The 22,313-nt window shown below is 39.0% G+C and overlaps 2 protein-coding genes across 2 annotated transcripts; both read left to right on the forward strand.

Moving 5' to 3' along the window:
- The first annotated feature begins 5,294 nt into the window (after positions 1 to 5,294).
- On the forward strand, positions 5,295 to 12,576 carry LOC135934958 (ATP-binding cassette sub-family C member 4-like). Its single transcript, XM_065476957.1, has 16 exons — positions 5,295 to 5,502; positions 6,360 to 6,566; positions 6,857 to 6,988; positions 7,047 to 7,251; positions 7,312 to 7,534; positions 7,582 to 7,738; positions 7,794 to 8,083; positions 8,143 to 8,615; positions 9,065 to 10,026; positions 10,076 to 10,348; positions 10,399 to 10,759; positions 11,233 to 11,589; positions 11,643 to 11,812; positions 12,025 to 12,154; positions 12,213 to 12,323; positions 12,378 to 12,576. The coding sequence occupies exons 1-16, from the start codon at positions 5,474 to 5,476 to the stop codon at positions 12,438 to 12,440; spliced, it is 4,143 nt and encodes a 1,380-aa protein (XP_065333029.1). The 5' UTR covers positions 5,295 to 5,473; the 3' UTR covers positions 12,441 to 12,576.
- A 152-nt stretch (positions 12,577 to 12,728) lies between these two features.
- Positions 12,729 to 21,873, forward strand: LOC135934957 (probable multidrug resistance-associated protein lethal(2)03659). The gene is made up of 18 exons (XM_065476956.1): positions 12,729 to 12,984; positions 16,082 to 16,318; positions 16,452 to 16,583; positions 16,652 to 16,874; positions 16,942 to 17,164; positions 17,374 to 17,530; positions 17,584 to 17,873; positions 17,926 to 18,078; positions 18,133 to 18,476; positions 18,592 to 18,918; positions 18,974 to 19,397; positions 19,448 to 19,670; positions 19,886 to 20,391; positions 20,471 to 20,604; positions 20,673 to 21,029; positions 21,268 to 21,437; positions 21,495 to 21,624; positions 21,676 to 21,873. Exons 1-18 carry the CDS (start codon positions 12,959 to 12,961, stop codon positions 21,802 to 21,804), a joined length of 4,185 nt encoding a protein of 1,394 aa, XP_065333028.1. The 5' UTR covers positions 12,729 to 12,958; the 3' UTR covers positions 21,805 to 21,873.
- The last annotated feature ends 440 nt before the right edge of the window (positions 21,874 to 22,313 follow it).

Below are 22,313 nucleotides of genomic sequence, written 5' to 3' on the forward strand. Positions count from 1 at the left end.
AATTTTGAAATTACAAATATAAATTATTGATCAAATGAGTGATTATTTTAAGATGAATTTTTGAATGTGTCAAATAAATTTAAAAGCATCTGATGCTCATAATAAGGTAACGTGGTAAATTTCATGTTTTAAATATTCATAGACAAGACAAAAGTGATTTTTTTTTGTAAATTAAAACTAGAATTCAGAAAAATTAACAGTAATATTTCAAGCTATAAAATATTAAGCTAGACCTCTGCAGCGCAGTGAATGAGGGTCACACACCAACCTAGCTCCGGCTTTTGTATTTGTCGAGTGGATGGACTTGGGCGATGCTGAAATGACAAACAGTTTGATTTTGTAGCGTGTCTTAATCTTGAAATCGATATTTACCCGATGCTAGGAAGCCTATATTGAGAAGCGTTGCCGGCGTGCAAAGCGTGTGTGCACAAGCGAATTAATTAATAACAAACATCTGCATCTGGCTAAAGTTTCGCACGAAATTAAGTTAAAACACATATTAATTAATGCCTTTGATCAGTGACCCGCTGGTAGAGAGTGGCGCGCACGCAAGCAAAAGCTAGCTGCAGAGCAAACAGCCGCGCAGCCTTCTCCTTCATTATAAATCCCTTAATAATAGTTTTTGTTTGCCAACTCGCTCCTTTTGCAGCACATATCGGTTAATTAGGCGGCACTAAGCTGTTGGCTGGCTGCTTTTGCTCCTTCCTTACACTTAATTACCCCGGCAACAACACGCCCCCCGGTCCAGAAAACAAGGTGGACTCGAAGCCGCCTGCTCTCTCGCTCATTATTCATGAAGCAGCCTGTGTAATGAGCAAAACGCCGCCTGCTCTCACTGCTCCCGTGTATTATATGGCCCACTGCAATGCTCCACTCGTCCGCACACTAAAATTTAACTCCTGGCTGTGCCCGCCGCTTGGCTTATCCCGTCCAAAGTGCCTCCTCGTGCCCCCGCTTGTGCGGAGAGCAATCAGGTGCAGAGCCCCCCCGGAAAATTGCCGCTCTTATCTCATAGCCCGTGTGTGCGGCTTCACTGCTTCATTTATTGTAATATTCAAAACTTTCTTGCCAGATAGCTGCAGGGTCCAGGAAGTAATGCAAAGTTGAATTAATACGCTCGGATTATTACAATCGCTAAAACACGCGCGGCGGACATTACAAAGTATGTAAGGCTCAGGAAATCGTAATTAGCCTCAATTTCGTTTATTTAATTTTCCTCTAGGGGCCACAGAGTAAAGATTTAAATCCAAATAATCTAGCTTTACCTCTACAGCTCTATGTGCATCTTAAAGGATTATTTAGGCAATTAAAAAATAATAATTTTATGTTTGTGTGGTGAACAGATGGTGGGATATGTAAAAATATGAGCCCAGATTTGAGTTGTTTTGGTGGTTATCGCATAAAATTACACCTAGATTTTCTCAAATCGAATTAAGATATAATCTAGGCAGAGGGTTAATCATAAAGTATATTTATCAACTCATTATTCATTCAATTATCTTGGGATTTTGGGTTTAAATAGCGCCTAATTTCAAGAAACGACTTTTAAACCTCTATAATTAAAAAAGCCCGGTACAATTTATTTTTATATCATTATCACAAATATTAACTCCACATTTCGTCAATTTTTTTATTTTTATTATTGGAAGTATAAATGTACACAGAAAATTTATGAAAATCCTATGAAGTGGATCAATGTGAACAAGTTTATGAGTTTCACATTATTTTAGAATGGCTAAACTGCTCTCACAAGCAAAAAATAGACATTGAATGCGAACAAATGTAAAAATTGTAAAATAAAATTAATATCAGACGCTCTTGTGTACTGTGAGCATAAGAAAAATAAACTTGCTTCAGTTAAAATTCGCTTACATTTTTCCTGTGGTGGCTCTTACAGTGGAATAAAAACATAATTTAATTTTTTTGCAACTTTTCACATTGTTCTTGCCAGGTTAAATTACTGCTTATTTGAACACCTACTAATTTAGCACACTGAACATATTTAATTTTTATACTATTTAAAAAAAAAATTAGGGGAAAGTCCGATTGTTCTTGAATTTGTATAAAGTGGGGTTGCATTTAAATGGAGGAAATTTTCTTTAGCAAAAGTTTCTAATCTTTGTATTCGCTTCGTCGCCGGTTTTAAGAATATCCTCCTCGAAAGTGGAGCCTTTAACAAGGAGGATTGAAGAATCATCCGCAAATAGTATAAATGTCACTACTATCACTTTTAACGGAATATCTTTCACGTATGTACTGTACAAAATTGGTCCTATAATCAAATCTTGTGGCACTCCCGTGTGTGACATGATATATCTGACAATGAGTTTACCTATCATTTCACTGAGTTGCAAAATTCAGTGTTCAATATTATATAGATTCATGCTAATACGGTGTAGACACAATATACAATTTTCATTTTAAAATAAAAGTGTAAATCATTTATCAATTAGTTTTATATTATTCATTTTATTGGATACCATCGGTGTACAACTAAAGTCAATTACAATTTTATTTATTATAACGGAATGCTTGTGATAAAGTTAAAGGTTTTTTGACACAGTCTAGTAAATGGTACATACTAGAAAGCAAAGAATCACAATAAATACATTTACAATTAGCGGTGACTTCGAGATGAAAACATTTATGTGAACAGACGAGGAAATGATAGCCATGAAAAGAATATCTAGTTAACATAGCCCTGTCTTTACAATTTGTATTAGTCCAATCCAAATTACACATAGCAGGGGCTTCAAAAAATTTTGGGTCAATAGATTGTCGTTTAACATTCATATTATTCAAAAACTTCTCATAGGCAATTGTAGAGGGAAGAGAGTATTTAGATTTAAGGTCATTAACAAAATAATCAGTCTGAACCAATTCATAGACAAATCTGGATTTCATTCTCTTGTCTACGCTGAGGGCTTTTTTAAAGAATCTAGATTTAGCACATTCCAACTTGTTAAGATCATTCAGAGATAAATGAGACCAAATTGCTTCTATACCATACGATTAGTTTTATAGTCTTTTAATATATCGAATTTTATAATTTGACGACTGAAAAAACTGTATCTTCTTCTGTCTGATTTTTCTGTTTAAATTTTAAGTCAAATCCAACTTGACGTAATGTAGCACGTAAGCACAACATAGTACCTTCAACAAAATAATGCTTTTGTGGATTATATATACCAATCTGTGGTTTAAAATTTCTTCTGCTCTACATGCAACATAAAATAATATCTTAAGTATACGGTTTAATTGCTCGAAACGTAAAATTTTAAGTGAAATGGGCTGATAAACGGTCGGCAAGTGCTTGTTAGTGTGTGTGCCTATAATGAGGGAGGCGTTTTGGTGAGCAAATTTAATGGAATCGCGTGATGGCGAAACAGCAAGAGCGCGCGCGAGAGGGCCGGCTGATTTCATTTGTGGTCATTTCCTGACGCAATTTACATAGTGTGTAAAGCGGGAATTGGCTGTTTCATGTCCAAAAGCCATGATCTCAGAATGCGTTTATTTTTATTATTAAAGCGAAAAAGCACACACATACACGCGTTTGACCCGCGACTAAGGCCAACGAGACTCATTTAATATTCAATTATATCATCTCCGGCATATCTCCTAATTTATTCAAACTGTTTTTATATTCCTAACACGAAATCCAGATTTTCGGAAATAAGCTGCTGGGGCGGGAGAGGGCGGCAGCTGTGTCTCGCTTGCATGCCGTTTGATCGTGATCGCCGACTTGGAAAATAAACACTCGCTCCTTGTCATTTTCGAATATTCATAAATAAATTTTTGACTGTGTTGTTTCATCTGTGCAGCACACGCTACCTCACTATTGACCTGCTAATGCCGAAGGTCAAGAAAGTTTGTGTTTGAGTAGCATTCAATTTTTCTCTTTGATAGTAAATGGCAACTAATAGGAAAAATAAAGATAAAATAATTTCTCACGGGATATTTGTTATGCAACGGCTGCCCAGGCATATCTTTAAAAAATAAATTGAAATTCATACTTCGCTACTAAATCTCAATAAAAAAAATATGGTTAAAATCCACGAAATAGGTTTTATAACTAAACAGAACGCTACAAAAGAGCCACGTTTTCTATTATCTTTTGAACATTTAAAACTATCACGGTGACTAATATTTCGTGTAAAATGTTTGGCTTTTAGTTTTTTATCATCATCTCTATAAGCTATTTCGTTCCATTAATTAATAATCAATATGGAAGCCCGCAAAACCACTAATGAGGAACAGAAATGTATAATACAGTGTTCATAAATTTCATAGCAAATTTCGGATGATCTGCGTTAATTGCGCTGACAGCCGACCAGTTTCGGCGTGTCACGTTTGGGGCCGCCTAAAATCAATCACGCCTTTCCCGAGCAGGTTTCCTCATCATTTTAATGAGGCTTCATTACTGCAGTGACACATGCTCCGTGCCCCAGGAACAAATATGAGTATAGGACCGTATATATTCCAGCAGCAATATGGTGCAATATCCAATTGATCCAGTCGTCAGATGATCTGCTGCCGACCGCAATTAATCGCTGATTGCTTCGCCCCTATTGGGTTGTGCGAAGTGCAATCGTCAGCGGAATTTCGTTGACTTTTCAATAAATTTATTTTATCGGTAATTTTTTTGACAAAATGTTAAATGGATGATTTATCTGAAATTTCAATTCAGCTCATCAGCAAATTACGAAACAGATTTTTTGTGGAAAAATTAGACGAATATTGAAATTAAAATTTTCAGCAGAATCAGGATTTTCAGTAACTGGCGATAATTAGGGTGTGAAAGTGCGACAACCGTAAAATTATAGTGTGCTACTGCCAAAAATATTATTCGCGATCTGCTACCCCTTCAGCCCTCTCTCTGGCAGTCGCGAAACGAGTCTCCTGGGCACGCATTCTGGTCTGACATCTTTCGGAGACTCGCAAACCAAATATTTGGCTACATGCGGCCTTGTGTAGGAATCGATAAAAATAGTCTCTGGGCTTGATAAAAGATAAAATATAATTTGTTTGAAGAAATTTCTTTTAAAATTAAAATTCATAAATCTTATGCTATTATGCGAAAAAAATAAAAAGTTTTTATTAACATTTTTATTTTTAGTTCAATGAAACTGCATTTATGTGATATCTAGTTATCGGCTTGATGAATAATAATTATTATCTTAAAATATGCTTTTTAATTAAAGGCATTATTATCTGCTGAATCGCTCGATAGGTAATTCGCAAGTAATCACGCACGCGTATTTGGCACACCAAGCCGGCGTTCGTTCCCAGCAGCTGATTCGGTGCTCGGAAGGATCAGCGTATTTGTGTATGTTTGTTACCCTGTGAGAGCTGTTTTGTTTTTTGGAGCACGTGATCAGTGATCAGCGACGGATGCTAATCGCCGAACCATATCCAGTTAAATGTGATCTCAACACTCAGCCCGCATACAGAGGAGAAGCAGTAGTTGTGAGCAATGGAGAGGAAAAAAGACGAAAAGAAATGGTGCGTATTGAGTTGCTAACGAGCCGTTGATTTAGGGTTCAGTTTCGCTCCGTTTGTTTCCACGCCTGTCGTTATCATAGATCACCCATAACGTAACATCCATAAATTTTGCATCTGACACAGGAGTGGTCATTCCCACCTAGACTGTAATTAAGAGGTTTTAATCATCCGACTTGTCAGTTTGCGGGTTAAATGCTGAAAAGAAGCCACACTGCCGCAACGGCTCGAGACCTTGAGCGGTGCACAGAGATCGTTTATCTTTTTCTTGTCGACAACACCTAGTGATTACATTTTTGATGTCTCTATTTTAATATCATTCGCTTGAGCAAATCAATAGCCTGTTAGCAAGGATAAAATATTGGAATTTAAATAACTAACATTTTTTAATCTACAATAAATATACAGCTTATTTATTTACTCAAAAATTTTAACGTAAAGTAAGTTATTTAGCAAGAGTAAAATCACACAAAAATATTCAATTATTTTAAATTAGTCAAATTGTATTAGATAAATTTAAACAACAAACTTAACATGCATTAAAATTGAAATATTTCTTATGGAATGTGTCCCAGACTCTTTGGAAAATAATTTTTTGCCAATCTATGATCAAAAAAATTAATGTTATATTTAGCAAACAAACAAAATCATTGTCTTTGCAAAAAATATTTGCCCAGCTCAAACAATTCATTCAGCACGTAGCTTTGTGTGCAATCTGTTTTTGTTTAAACAATCGCGTCAGGCAAAATTTATGGTCTCCCGTCCAAATAGCAATGCGTAAAAACAAATCTTTAAACACTTTCAAATGCTCTGGTAGAGCAACACCCTCAGCACTCGTGCAACTTGTGTCATGCTTGCAGGACGCAAGTCCCAACCAAGGAGAAAATGAAGGACGAACTTCGCGAACCGAATCCTCGGCAAGATGCCAATCCGTTGTCCGTCATGTTTTTTGCTTGGACACTGGCTGTATTTCGAAGGGTGAAGGAAGACACGCATTTGGAACTAAAAGACTTGTACGCACCGCTCACGGAAGATGAAGCTAAGGCACTGGGCGATAGACTGGATAGGTACATGAAAATTTGGACTAACTAATTAATTTTTAGTTATTCGCTAAAACTTTAGAAACAAATTTCAACTCCAGCTTTTACTGCACAAATATTTTTTTTTTTTTGTATTTTATGCAGATCTTGAACATAAAAAATAAAATACTTTAAAATAAATAGAGATGAGAAAATATATACCAACGCACCTTTTTACTTAAAAATATTTGAGGATTTTGAGTAAATTAACGTTAGCTCTTAAATTAAATTAACTTTTGAATTCTGTTTTGCGCTTAATTTGTATAATTGCATTTCAGGCACTGGGCGAAAAAGGTAGAAGAGAGCACTCCAGAAAAGCCACCAAGGTTGATTTTCGTGATGTTCCGCACGTTTTGGCGAGAATTCATTTTAATTGGCGTTTTGGATTTCCTAAGCGAACCAGTAATCAGGTTAGTCCTATTTAAAAAAGTTAAAATAGCACTATTAATTTTTTGAAATAATTTTCAGAATAATTCAGCCCTTGATTCTCGGCCGACTGCTTCTTTATTTCAAAGAAGGCTCGACAGTAACTTATGAAGAAGCGTGGTTTTTAGCAGCGGCGATTGTTTTTTTGCAAGCTGCCAACGCGATTCTCGTCAATCAATATTCGCATAAAGCGTGGCACACGGGATTGAAAATGAAAGTCGCTGCTTGCTCTCTTATGTTCCGAAAGGTTTTAATTAATTCCTACCTCTAATTTGATTCACCTAAATTACACGTGTATTTGTTTAAGGCTCTGCGGCTGAGTAAAACAGCCTTGGGACAAACGGCAACTGGACAAATAGTCAATTTATTGGCAAATGACGTCAGCAGATTCGATCTCGTTGCCTATTTCATTCACCTCATGTGGACTTCCGTGTTGATCCTCTTCATCGTTAGTTGGATTGTTGTGGAAGAACTGGGAACGGCTGGTCTATACGGCGTCGCGGTGGTGTTGGTTGTGTGCCCCATCCAGTGTAAATTAACTTGCTGGCCAAGCACCAGATACTCATTTTGGATTTAGCTTACACTGCGAGGCTTACTTCAAAGTTCAGAGGAAAAACAGCCTTCAGAACGGATCATCGTGTCAGGCTGATGAGTGAAATTATAGACGGAATACAGGCAATCAAAATGTACGCCTGGGAAAAGCCCTTTGGAGAACTGATAGCACAATCCAGAAGGTATAATTGTTTTGGCAATTTTTGTCTGTATTTAATAAAACACGAATTTAAACAGAGACGAGATCAAATGGATTCGAAGATCTTCATTCATTAGAGGAATGTATATGACTTTCCTTATGTTCACTACGAGAATGGCAGTGTTTTGCACACTTCTGGCCTTTGTGCTTGCTGGAAACGTACTATCGGCTGATAGAGTGTTCGTGGTTTCGGCTCTATATGGAGTACTAGCACACGCCATGTCGGGCGTGTTTGTTCGTGGGTTGGCCGAATTTGCAGAATGCTGGGTATCCACAAACAGAATCCAGACGTTTCTCCTTAGGGATGAATTTAAAGGACGTCCGTCAGGTAAAATAAAATCCAATTTGATGCAAACGTAGTTTCACACCGGACATTTATTCTTTCAGACTTATCTCACACCATGCGTTTTGAGATAGAGAAGAAACCATTCAATCATAATTCGATCAGTGAAGAGAAACTCAGCCCTGAAGAGGAGAAAATCATCAACAGTGCAATTTTAACAGATGAAGATCTCGGAATTCTAGATGACGGTGACAAAACACCGAGTGAAAACCCTGAACCTGGAACAGTGCTGATTGAAAACGCATCAGCCAGTTGGGTAAAAGGAGGCGATGTTACGCTGAACAAAATCAACCTACATGCGGAGCCAGGGTCACTGGTGGCGGTGATCGGCGCCGTCGGCTCGGGAAAATCGTCCCTAATCCAAGCCCTGTTGGGCGAGCTGCCTTGGAGCTCAGGTGGAGGCGGCGTGGAGGCACGTGACGTGTCATACTCGTCGCAAGAGCCTTGGATATTTTCTGGAACTATCCGCGAAAATATTTTATTTGGCCGTGCATTCGACAGACGCCGCTATAATCAGGTATCGCATTAAAAGCCCCTGCGTAAAATTTAACAGCCAAATTAAAATTTATTTTTTTAATTTATGGTTAAATTAAAAAATTATAGCAGAAAACAGATATTTAAATGATAGAGAACTAGATCGTACCATTATTAATTATAGAAGAATTACCTTACAATTAAGCCTTTTCATTTTGCGACATGCGATAGGTTTCACGCATTTATAAATACAACGAAATTGTGGCAAGCCTTATTTAACATTTTTTTTTTATGTAAGAGGCTAAAACTACTTGAGTTAATTTTTATTTTTCACGCTAGCATTTTTTTCACGATTGAAATGAAATTTTTTAATCAGTTTACCTCTTTCGAGAAGAGCGACCCCATGATAGCGAACAACTCGCGAAAACTCCATGTCCCAATAAAATCGCAAACGATTAACATTGTTATTTAACAAGAAAAAATCCTTTTCAGGTGTTGAAAGCATGTTGCTTGCTCCCTGACATCAAACGCATGCGAAACGGCGACGCCACTCTGGTTGGCGAGCGGGGAGGTGCCCTCAGCGGTGGTCAGAAGGCGCGAATCACCTTGGCCAGGGCTGCGTACTCAACTCACGTGGACGCTTATCTGCTGGACGAGCCACTCGCTGCCTTGGACGTCAACGTTGCGAAACACGTGTTCGAGGACTGCATTGACGGGCTGCTAAGGGGTACGACTCGTATTCTGGTAACCAACCAGTTGCACCTCTTGCGGAAGGTCGATATCATTCTGGTCCTCCACAACGGCGCCATCCTGACTAAGGGCACCTTTGACCAACTGATCAAGTCCCAGGGAATATTTTCTGAAGTGATTGGCGAGCCTGCCGGCGACGACTTGGGCTGCGACGATGAGGGAAGGGCTCAAACGCCGCTCAAGTCCATTCTAAGACAGATTTCCAGCTCATCCCAACAGAGTCTGCAGGCCATCAAGGACGATGAGTCCTTGTACCAGGCGAGCGAAACGGAAAAAGAGGAGGAGGCGAACGAAGAAATCACGGACGAGGGTGCAGTCAGTTTCTCAACGTATAAAGAGTATCTTTCAATGGGCGGCTCTTGCTTCGCGATTTGGTTCGTCGTGTTTCTTTTCATTGCGGCCCAAGTTGCCGCCAGCGCAGCAGACATGTGGGTAGCCTTCTGGACCACCACGGAGCAAAAAAGAGCATCTCTGACGGAGGAGGAAGAAGGAGCCGATGCTAGATTAATGACCACGGACACGAGCATTTTAATTTACGGGTCAATCATTGTGATCCTATTTATTACTGCGTTGAGCAGGTCATTTTTGTTTTACGTTCTATCCATGCGATCGTCAATTCGCCTCCATGAAAAAATGTTCACGTCATTGGTGCGGGCACCGATGTACTTTTACTCCTGGAACCCCGCTGGCCGAATATTGAATAGGTTTGCATTTTAATTAATGTAAATTAAAATACAAATATAACAATGACAGATTCGCGAGGGATTTGAGCAACATAGATGAAAAACTGCCCAAGGAATCGCTGGACACAATCCAGTTCTCGATTGCAATGGCCGCGTGTATGCTGGTGGCTGCTTACGTCAATATTATTTTCCTCATTCCCGTCGCACTGATGGCTTTTATTTCGTACAAGTCGAGGAGGCGATATTTGACCGTCTCCCGACAGATCAAAAGGCTGGAAAATACGGCCAGAAGTCCGGTCTACTCGCTGCTCGCTGACGTTTTAAATGCATTGCCCACCGTCAGGTAAAAATCCCGAGTTTGATTTCAAAGCTGTAATTATATTTTTGAAACAGATCAATGAAGGCAGAGAAAATGTTAATTCAACGGGTGGAGGACTACCAGGATACCCACAGTGCCGCCTGGTACCTGTATTTCTCTATCAGCCATTCGTTTGGCTTCACGCTGGACCTGTTTGTGGTCTTGTTCATCGCGTTTATCACGTTCAGCTTTTTACTAACCGACCAGAACGATGAAAATACAAGTGCGATGGCCGGCTTGGCCATTACTCAAATAATTATGATGACTGCCCTTTTGAATTGGGCCATGCGCCAGTCGGCTGAGGTGGAGAATGTAATGACTTCAGTGGAGCGGGCACTTGAGTACACTAAACTGGACCAAGAGCCGCAACCCGTGATTTCAGATCCTGTGCCTAAGGTTTGTTAAAGGAATACTCATTGTCAGCAATCACAATCGCGTTTATCTCTAAAAGAGACAATCATTTTTACATGGGAATAAGGCAGGTTAAAATTATACAGATAACAAGATACCTCAATATATAAATGCTATTATTACTTTGACACCACAATCAATTACTTCCGCCTTACGATAAAAATGCAGATTTAAATATTTGGTTATTCATATTTAATCTCTAGATTTCATGCTAAAACAAAAAATAATACACCTTAAAATAAAACTTATATGCATACAATTATTATAACTAGTATTGTTTATTTTATTAGGTGTTGATTTTCTTTTTTTAGTGGGGTGACTCCCTGAAAACTTGCGCTCTTGTAACACAAATTAAGTGATATTAATTTCAAATAAATCAATTGGATGAGCATTTTCTTGATAACATAATTATTAACAGCTATATAATGATAGTTAATACATTAAAAAAAATCTTCCAGAACTGGCCCTTTGCAGGCGGGGTGAACTTCAATGGCACAAGTCTGAGATACACCCCTGACCAACCGCTGGTGCTGAAAGATCTAGTGCTGAACATAGAGCCCGGTTACAAAGTGGGGATCGTGGGCAGGACTGGCGCCGGTAAATCCTCCCTGATAAACGCCCTGTTCAGATTGGCACCCTTGGAGGGTGCAGTTTTAATCGACGCGGTCAACACGAGCAGCCTCACACTGGAGGACTTGCGCTCCAAGATTTCAATCATTCCGCAAGATCCAGTTCTTTTCTCAGGAACGCTCAGATACAACCTTGATCCCTTTGGCGAGTACCCTGATTACCTTTTGTGGCGAGCACTGGAAGACGTAATGAGCTGCACGTGCGTTTGTGTGAAATTAGTTTGAAATTTTCTTTGAAGGTCGAGCTAAAAGACGTTGTAACTGAAATCGCTGGGCTTGACAGTCTAGTCGCAGCTGGTGGATCTAATTGGAGTGTAGGACAAAGGCAACTTTTGTGTCTCGCAAGAACAATTTTGAGGAGAAACAAAGTTTTGGTCCTGGACGAGGCCACTGCAAATGTCGATCCTAAGTGAGTCTCTTTAATAATTTTTTAATTATTATTCCTTCTGTAGATCGTCAAATTTTCTAAAAAAAAACTAATTATCAAATATTCTTTCCTCAATAATACGCTTTTTTAGAGACGTAATGTGTTCAGAATTACGTGATTATGAATATCAGCACGCTCTAAAATTAATTTTTTTATTAAATTTCCTGTAATATTAACTATATGTAATATTCCAGAACTGACGCACTCATCCAAAAAACAATAAGGAAACAATTTCAAGACTGTACTGTTCTGACAGTCGCTCATCGTCTCAACACAATAATGGATTCAGACAGGGTTTTAGTAATGGCTGATGGGAAACTAATGGTGAGAATGCGATCAAGCTCACCACACACGTGTAATTTAATATTTTGTGACAATTTAGGAGTATGGGGCGCCCTATGAACTATTGCAAGTGGAAAACGGAATGTTCCGACGCATGATTGACGAAACCGGTTTTCACTCGGCCAAGACCTTGGAGAAAATAGCCAGAGAGGTGGATCTTAGAAATCTTGAATTATGCACATGGACTGATTATTTATGTCAACAGAAATTCGAGAAAGATTTGGTGAATGAAAGTGCTGATGCCAACACAGGCTCGCTGTCGCCGTGATAATTATGACAAGACTGATACAAATTTTCCAGCCACAAAGTAAATAGTGGCGATAAGGAACGGTGGAATAAGGGAGATGTTATATTATGTCAATTAACTGGTGTCTCATTAAACAAAACTTACTGCAGTCGAAAAATTGAGGCTTCTTCCAACACCGCACGCACACATATCGGCGGGCCCAATCTTGCGAAAATGCAATAAATATTTATTGAGCGTCGAGATTAGGTGCAGCATCTGCGGCACACCTCATCATTAGAGTGCCGCGCGGTGTCTCTGAAAAAAATACCAGGCGCGGGTATAAATACGCACGCGTGAAGTGGGGATTATATGCTGATTTGCGGTTTTCCGCGGCACGCCTTCTGCAGAGCTCATCTCGCCGGCAAACCAGTCGCTCCGTCATTGTGTGCGAATTGTCAGCTCAACATGTGAGCACGCATGGAGCTCATTTTTCTTATTTAAAAAGCTGAATGAAATCTTTAAACACGCTCATCAAAAAGTGACAAACAGTGCCAGCTACGATGCAGGACAAAAATGGAACAAAATGGTATGCGCATCTCTTAATTTTCTGCTTAAATTTATTCAAGCTTTATATATGTACCGATAAAATTGTATTGCAATTCATTGCAACGCTGCGGGTTTAGGATTTTATATGATCACGCACACCGTCTCTCACTGCTTGGCTGTGGCCCAAATCTAAGCGCCGCCTGGCACATGGCCTTGGTGCCAGCAGAAAGACACAACTGATTTTTCGCGCTGCAAGGCCATTGCCACTCGCATTACGTCATTATCTGTGTTAGCACCGAGATAAAATAAACACACTCTAGTTCCCCACAGTGAGCGCTGTTTCACTAATTAACTGGAGAAGCAGCATAAACAATGTATCTTGTTTCATGATGGTATACAGTTGCACAGTCAACTGGTCCATTTTAAATAATTTCTTTTTTTGAATTCCCTTTATTCTTTACTGTATGCAACATAGGATGCAATAAAAGCTGTCACGTGAATGCAGCTGGAAAGGTTATAGGGGACAGGCAGAATGTACGCCGTTATGTCTGGCAGATGTATTGTTTAAATAAAGATCTATTAAAAAAACGCACTAAGTTCAATGCTGAATTTCTAACAACTATTTTCGGACCATTCATCTTAAATACCGAAATATTATCCTCCTCTGCGTTCAATTTCATTGAATGCTTTCCTGGGTCGTCTAGAATGCGAATTACGCATGACTTGTAAATCCATGGAACTTACAAAAAATCTAATGCATGCCACAACCACTTATTCCTTGGCTTTCACTTTAAAATATGCGTTACAAGCACTGAGATAGTTGGAGCAGAGATGATAGTTTAAGTCTCTTCAGACAGTTCAGACAACCAAGGAGTATCCCAACAGACAAGCACGTAATTATAAATATTTTAAAAATCATTTCAACTTAAATTTAAAATTTACAAAAAAATAACACCATAGTAAGTCACAATTAATGGCAGCGCTCGTAAAGCAAAAAATTTTGGAAACTGACTATAATAGTATTAAAAACTTATACTATTTAGTTTGCCTATTGCACACGAGTTTCGGTTTAGTTAAATGAAAATATAATCCTCATGAATTAATTTATTTGCTTGGTTACATTTTGTTTTATTTCCGCTAATTTTTACACGAAATCTCAAGCTCATCGCTCTGCTCACAAACAAGAATTCAATCGCAAATCCATATAATTTAAATATTAAAGATGCAAATATTAGCGTTCCAATTTTCAAATTAATTTTTTCCGGTAGTCTTATAGGTTTAATTTTTTAAAGAAAGAGAAAAACCGGGTTTATAATAATTCAGGTTTCTAGTTTATAAAAGGTATTCAAGGGGACAAATCACAAAACATATTGAGATAGAGGGCTTTGAATTTTAGCCTTGAATTTTTTACATATGCTTCTAATCATCATGGGACCTTCAAATGAGCGAGCATGAAATGATGTGTACTTTTGAATTTTTTTAACCATTCTTAAAAATTATACGTAACTCTGCTTAACTGTCTAAATACAGCCCAAAACAATAATCTAAATTGACTAAAAACGTTATAGACCGCATTAATAACTGGGAACGCCATATGTCATTTTGGCCGAGGAGAATATTTTCCAGCCCAAAAATATTTAAACAAAATACATTTTCACAATATTACAAGTATATGACTTTCACATTCTTAGTCATATAATAAGGAAACCATTGCATGTTGTAGTTTTTAGTTTGAAAAAAAAGGTTCCTTTCTTCTTTCAACAATTTTTGAAAAACTGCAGACCACCAAGTTGACTTGAATGGAATCAAATAAAATTAATTCTCAAGGGCTGCGTGAGGTATTAAGCAGAATACATTCATTTCAGACGTGCTTTCTCTCTTTATCAATTCAGTTGAAATTAGAAGCAGCTTACTTGTTGTAGCTTCTCTTTAACATTCCAATTTTGAAATTAAGTTATCTAAAGATTTTTAAAATTGTAGTTATATATGAACTTAGCATTTGGCTAGCACTTTTGAGAGCATGGAAGGAGTATATTTGTTAATATGTGAGAATCTGAGCAATGTTAGGGGCTAAATACCTATGTTTCTGGCTCACTCAAGTGCCATGACTAGATCAATCAGATTTGGAAGGATTTCGGGGGATTTTGCCCGTTTCGCGCCTTTCCAGCTTGTGGAACTTGATGTCATTTGAAAAAGTATCTAGCGTTTCAATAAAAGACCTTAGTGTATATAGGGTCAAACGTGGTGGTCCTTTTATTAACTTCGCGACTCCAACTGAGGCCACGGATTTTATTGGGATGCGAGTTTTTGCGAGTTGATCGTTATCAGTAGGCGCCCATCTCAGAGGAAATAAACTGATAAAAAGTTAGTGTCAGGCAGATTGTTTGTCACCATTATGCATCAAAATATTTTTATTTACCGGTACTTTTCCAACGTGACATTTCTCCGAGAGAAATTAAATTTTCAAAATAATTACGGAATAAAATTTGCCATTAAAAGCATCAATTATAATGGCAAACTATCGTCTCCAAATATTGCGTAAACAAACATCTAAATCGATGATAAAGATATAGTCTAAAACCAATAAAGAAAAGTTTATAAAAACGGTTAAAAATATTCCATCCAAAAATAACATCTGAAATCCACTGTTTTAAGTATAAGAACGCAACATCTTTTTTCAAATTTCTGGCCTCTATTGATTGAAAGGATTAAAAGGTCGTTTCAAGTTTAATGTACTCATTATTTCAAACACTACATCACATATTCTCGTGAAACCTTTTATAAAATAAAGTTTATAAATTTTGTCTTCATCGTCATTAGTTTGTATCACAATAAAAAAGAATTTCTTTCAAAATAAATAGAAGCAACTAGAGAGGCTCAAATTTAAAAATAAATGCCCAATGCATTTTAATCAAGACACGCTTGATTATTTATGACGTGAAGAGATTGGTGCTCCATTTAACCTATGACTGGAGCAATTTTGTTTGCTCAAGACAAGACACGGCCTTTTAGTTAGTTCGTCGTCAAACAAATGTATCTCGCTGCTCCAGTCGCACTATCAAAAGCAGACGGTTCACGCTGCTCCCACACACGACTACAATGCTTCTCCACAAAATCTAAAATTCAACTATTTGAAGGGCCCGCGTACCAACCGACGAAATGGAGCCAGATGAGAAGAAAGGAAAAAGGAACGAGAAGAAGGGCAAGCGGGATGAGATGCCAAGGCTTGGCGCCAACGTTCTCTCTGCTCTCGTCTACTGGTGGACACTGCCAATATTCAAAAGAGTGCAAGAAAAGGAAGTCCTGGAGTTGGAAGACTTGTATCTTCCACTGCCAGAGCACGAGGCTAACTATCTCGGCAACAAACTAGAAAGGTAAGTTGGTAAAATAAATAGTATTTAGATAATAAAAGTGTTTGATATATTTTACGGTAGTACATAAATTAAATTTGCATATTCAAAAATAATTTTTTCAATTAGTTATATTGAAGTACAATAATTTATTTAGGAACTGGAATGCAGCTGTTGCAAAGAGAGGGCCTCATAATCCACCGAGAATTTTGTTTGTTCTGCTGCAAACCATTTGGAAAGAGTTCCTCTTAGCAGCTTGTGTGATTTTCACAAATGACGTAGTGATAAGGTCAGTCTATTTACTTTTCTTGCACCGATCTCTTTGTTCATATTTGTTTTAACGTACAAAATAAACAGGACGATTCAGCCGTTATTCTTGGGCCAATTGCTCATGTATTTCCGTGAAGGGCCGCCGAAGGACGGGTCACCGGAAGTGACTTACGAGGAAGCGTGGTACTTGGCTGGCATAATTGTCTTGCTGCAGACGTTCAGCGTTTTCCTTTTCAATCACCATTTGTTTATTGCTGTGCAAAATGGAACCAGAATGAAAGCTTCGACGTGCACGCTGATTTTTAGAAAGGTATTTAGTTATATTAATTTTTGCAGAAAACGATAAATTAACACATTTCCAATCCTGCCGATGCAAGGCGTTGAGACTTAGCAAAACTAGTCTTGGGCAAACAGCCACTGGACAAATCGTAAACCTGCTCGCAAATGACGTCAGCCGATTTGACATGATTTCAATGTTCTCAAATTTGATGTGGACGTCCGTGGTCGTCTTTGTGGTCGCCAGTGCACTCATTTATAGACAGATTGGAACAGCCGGACTTTACGGAGTCGCAGTCGTTTTGGTCGTCTGCCCGCTCCAATGTGAGCTTATATTAATTATTCTGATAGTGAGATAAAAATAACAAGTTTTCATCGTCGCTGACTAAAAATCAATGAAAAAAAAACTTTTAATCAACAAATGAAGCATTTGTTTTTGTTTATTTTACTAACAAGAATTTAGCCAACCTCGAGTGGATGCTGTTTATAAAAATTGATTATTTTAATAATTTGTTTTATATGCGTAATTTCAGCATACACCGGCACCTTGACGTCTAGGTACAGAGGCAAAACAGCATTGAGAACGGACCACAGAGTAAGATTGATGAATGAAGTGATCAACGGAATCCTGGCCATTAAATTGTACGCTTGGGAAAAGCCTTTTGGGGTCCTGATTTCAACGGCTCGAAAGTGAGTACTGCGTTTTCAAGTTGCAACGTGATAATTGTTTACGGCTGTTTTAGAGTGGAGATTAAGTGGATACGCCTCGCGTCTTTTGTGCGAGGCCTGTACATGACTTTTAACTTGTTCACAACGAGAATGGCCCTCTTCTGCACGCTCCTCTCCTACGCACTGTCCGGCAACAGTTTGGCACCAGAAGACGTTTTTGTTATTTCCGCCTACTTTGGACTCTTGTCACAAACAATGTCCGGCGTTTTTGTGCGCGGAGTTGCGGAGTTTTTAGAGGCGTGGGTATCGACGAAAAGAATAGAGACTTTCCTGCTGCGAGATGAGTTTGATGGACGACCCGCGGGTATTGAGATAAAATCTTGATTTTATGTTTCTCTAAATGGCACTTGTTGTAGAGATCAAAGAAGGTGTAATTGAGGGGAACGGTAAGTCATTCTTTCGCACTTCTATATGCGAGGAGAAGGGGCTACCTGAAGAGTCAAACGGCATCCCATTAAAGGATATACCGCTAATCGATGACAGCCAGTATGATTTGAACTTAATTGCAGGTAGATTACTAAGCGCATTCGATTTCTTTTTAAATAAAAATTCGTTTTTTCCAGATCGCAATCCGACGAAAGGAGTAACAAACTCGAATGAGCCTCAGCCAGGCCGCATCCTCATAGAAAACGCATCTGCTTGTTGGGTTCAAGGCGGCGATATTACGCTGAGAAATATCAATTTGAAAGTGAAGCCAGGGACACTAGTGGCAGTGACCGGCGCGGTCGGCGCAGGGAAATCGTCCCTGATTCAGGCCCTGCTGGGTGAGCTACCCTGGAGCTCAGGGAAGGGCGGCGTGGAGGCACGTGCCGTCTCCTACTCGTCACAGGAGCCTTGGATTTTCTCCGGCAGCATCCGCGAGAATATTTTGTTTGGCCGAGCGTTTGACAGGCGTCATTACCACAAAGTATAAAAATAATAATCTTTACAAATTGAGATAGATCAAACATGAATATTTTAGTATACCACGATTATTTTTAAATTTGATTAGTTTGTCTAATTTTTTAATATCGTTTATAAAGGTGCTGAAAGCATGCTGTCTGCAACCCGACCTTGATAGGATGCCAGACGGTGATGCTACATTGGTCGGCGAGCGCGGCGGTGCGCTGAGCGGTGGCCAAAAGGCGCGAATCACCCTTGCCAGGGCTGCTTACGCCACTCAAGTCGACGCTTTTCTCCTCGACGAGCCGCTTGCCGCCTTAGACGTGAAAGTTGCCAAAGACGTATACGAGGGTTGTGTGGAAAAACTCCTGAAAGGAACCACTCGAGTGTTAGTCACCAACCGAACGGACCTTATTGAGAGTGCAGACATAATCATCTATTTTGACAAGGGACAGATCAATGATATGGTGAGTATGCGCCATCTGGTCTATCACCAAAATTTTAATTCATATTTTTAAAAAGGGCACTTACGAGGAACTGCATAGCAGGGGAAAATTTTCGGAAATTGCTAGAGACCGGGCCAATGACGACTTGGAATCTGAAGATGGTGATAGGGCTTGCACGCCACTCAACTCAATGTCCAGACAAAATTCCACCAGCTCCAAACATAGCTTGAACCAGGAGGAAGCTAATGATGAAGCCCATGCGAAGCCTAAACTTGAAGCTGAGAAAAATATGATGGGTTCGGTCGACATTTCCGTGTACAAAAACTACTTCCTCATGGGCGGAAATTGCTTTATGCTATTCTGCATGACCGCTCTCTTCATTTGTACTCAAGTGGCTGTGAGCGCCGCCGACTACTGGGTCGCGTTCTGGACAAGGACAGAACAAAGGCGAACAGCTATCAATCTCTATCTGAACGAAACAGAGGACTCCTCGGACGAAGGTATATTTTGAAATTAAAAGTGTTTATTGTAATTAAAAAATCAAATTTAGTCTTGTTCGAGGAATATGAAAACTTGCTCTCGACCGACACTTGCGTGGCCATCTACACAGGAATCCTTGTCTTTCTGTTCATCGTTGGAAATTTGCGATCAATTACATTCTACATCGTAGCAATGAGATCCTCGAGAGGGATTCACGACAAAATGTTTAAATCCCTCGTACACGCACCCATGCATTTCTTCTCGTGGAACCCAGCAGGCAGAATCTTAAACAGGTAACGCCATAAATTCAATTCATTTTATTTCCCCGATTAAAATTAATAATGATGACTGTTAAAACGTGTTGTAAAGCCCGCGAGCTGCCGACAAGGGGACAAACCCTTCGCGGAAAACTATTTTAATCTGCCCTAAAAAATGTAAATGATAAGTTAAAGTCTTATCTTTTGTAAAATTTGCGTTCCCCACAGCTGAATACATTTAATTTTTACAGATTCGCACGAGATCTCAGCGGAGTTGATGAAAATTTGCCCAAAGCTACGCTGGATGCGCTTCAGTATTTTTCATACATGTTTGGTAGCGTCATCCTTGTGGGCATCGTGAATCCCATATTTCTCGTACCGTTTGTCATTACTGGATTGGTGTTCTTAAAAATTCGGAACACATACCTCATCACCTCTCGGAGAATCAAACGCCTGGAAAGTGCAGCGAGGAGCCCCGTATTTTCCCTCCTTGCTGATGTCTTGAGTGACCTGTCGACAGTCCGCGCACTGAAAGCAGAAGCGATGCTGAGGGCCAAAGTTGAGGACTACCAAGACACACACACATCCGCGTGGTACATGTTTCTCTCCACTGGACAGGCGTTTGGATTCTTGCTGGACATTTTGGTGCTCTTTTCCATCGCTTTCATTACATTTGGTGTTCTTCTCCTGCCCGAAAGTGCCCAAATTACTGGTGCTGCTGCTGGTTTGGCGATCACGCAAGCAATGACGTTCACAGGCAATATTTTTAATCAAATTTTGTCGTTACATATCCCATTTATTTATTGATAAAAATTTTAAAATAATATTTGAATCAGGAATCCTTAACTGGGCCGTGCGGCAATCTGCCGAGGTGGAAAATCAGATGACTTCCGTGGAGAGATCGATTGAATATACCAAACTAGAGCAAGAAAAGCAGCCTGACCCTTCAAACGCCTTTGTGCCAGAAGAGGTGATTTGAGAAATCTATATATTCAATTCTCCATAGTATAATTTATATTATAATATTAAATTTTCTAGTCCTGGCCTTCAGAGGGAAAGGTGACCTTCAAAAATATCTGTCTTCGATACAATCCTGAACAGCCTTACGTCCTGAAAAATCTCAACGTACAAATCGCGCCGCGGCACAAAGTTGGCATCGTGGGACGAACAGGCGCGGGAAAATCGTCTCTGATCAACGCGCTCTTTCGCTTGGCTCCTACCGAGGGAACCATCGACATCGATTCCGTTGACACAAGCACGATTACTCTGGAAAACCTGCGTTCAAAGATTTCCATCATTCCACAAGACCCAGTTCTCTTTTCTGGAACACTCAGGTATAATCTGGACCCTTTTGGTGAATATCCTGATCATCAACTTTGGCAAGCCCTTGAAGACGTAAGTTGAATTCTAATATTGTAGGAAACCTCACACAAGGGCAATTTAATTTATTTAAGAAAATACCAAATAGCTGTACTCATAAATTATATCTTGGAAAATTATTTTTAAATTTATTTAGCAGATAAAATATTCCTTTGCTGAAATTCATTATATTAAAAATTTTCAAGTCTCATTGATTTTAATATAGAAGTAATCCCACTTGACTTTCCTTATTTTTGAACACATTTCATTGCAGGTTGAATTGAAAGACGCGGTCGCTGAATTATCTGGGCTGGACAGTCCTGTGGCTGCTGGGGGAACGAATTGGAGTGTTGGCCAAAGGCAGTTGCTCTGCCTAGCGCGTACGCTGATCAGGAGAAATAAAATTTTAGTGTTGGACGAAGCGACCGCTAATGTAGATCCAAAGTAAGAATAATCCATTCATTTCTATGCTCTTTTTAAGCAATAAATAAATCTTTACAGAACTGACGCTCTGATACAAGCAACGATACGGAAACAGTTCAACGACTGTACCGTGCTGACGATTGCTCACAGATTGAATACTATAATGGATTCAAATATGGTGCTTGTTATGGCTGACGGACAGCTTTCAGTACGTTTATTTAATTTGCGTCAGCATTGAAATTATCAATTAACATTTTAGGAATATGGTCATCCATACGAGCTGCAACAAAAGAAAGGTGGTGCGTTCAGGAAAATGGTTGATGATTCTGGTGAAGCGAAACTTTTTGAAAAGATTGCTGAAAAGGCTTATCACAGAAAAAGTGAATGATTTTTGTTATGGTTCCTGTCATTGAATATATAAATAAAAGTTTTATTTTACTTTTATTTTCCATAAAAATTATTTTTTTTATTTATACTATCATTTCTTTGGCCAGTACCAAGAATCGTTCGCAATCTTTTACACTTAATTACCAATGAGAATATGAGCAATGATGACCACTGCACTATTGGCAAATCATAATTAAATCAAAAACGTTGTAATTATTGATTCGATCCTAAATAAAGGCAGCGTGCGTTAACTTTTAGAGGTCACACGTGCTGCTAATAAATCTAGATCTAATGGTAGATAGTAGATCTTGTTGTTTCTCAAAATAAAAGGAGCTGATTGGCGGCCAACAATCCAATTCACCCCTTAGTTGATGCAGTGGGGTCCTACCACAGCGTCGACTATACATATCGGCCAGTTTTTTTCGAACGAAAACGCCGGTTCAAGTACTGAGTTGAAATCACAAAAAACCTCTTAAGTTTAATGCTACCGGCAATGGAACAATTTAGCTG

This window comes from Cloeon dipterum, chromosome 2 (genome assembly GCF_949628265.1).
Source record: "Cloeon dipterum chromosome 2, ieCloDipt1.1, whole genome shotgun sequence".
In the NCBI taxonomy this organism is placed as follows: domain Eukaryota; kingdom Metazoa; phylum Arthropoda; class Insecta; order Ephemeroptera; family Baetidae; genus Cloeon; species Cloeon dipterum.

What these genes read in the sequence shown, in the direction of transcription:
- LOC135934957 (XM_065476956.1), top strand. Translation starts at nt 12,959, where the DNA reads ATGCAGGACAAAAATGGAACAAAATG. An exon ending in AGAGGACTCCTCGGACGAAG is followed by an intron (nt 19,398 to 19,447) that starts GTATATTTTGAA and finishes AATCAAATTTAG; the next exon opens with TCTTGTTCGAGGAATATGAA. An exon ending in TTTGGCAAGCCCTTGAAGAC is followed by an intron (nt 21,030 to 21,267) that starts GTAAGTTGAATT and finishes ATTTCATTGCAG; the next exon opens with GTTGAATTGAAAGACGCGGT.
- LOC135934958 (XM_065476957.1), top strand. Translation starts at nt 5,474, where the DNA reads ATGGAGAGGAAAAAAGACGAAAAGAAATG. An exon ending in GCTCTCTTATGTTCCGAAAG is followed by an intron (nt 7,252 to 7,311) that starts GTTTTAATTAAT and finishes TATTTGTTTAAG; the next exon opens with GCTCTGCGGCTGAGTAAAAC. An exon ending in GCTGGCCGAATATTGAATAG is followed by an intron (nt 10,027 to 10,075) that starts GTTTGCATTTTA and finishes TAACAATGACAG; the next exon opens with ATTCGCGAGGGATTTGAGCA.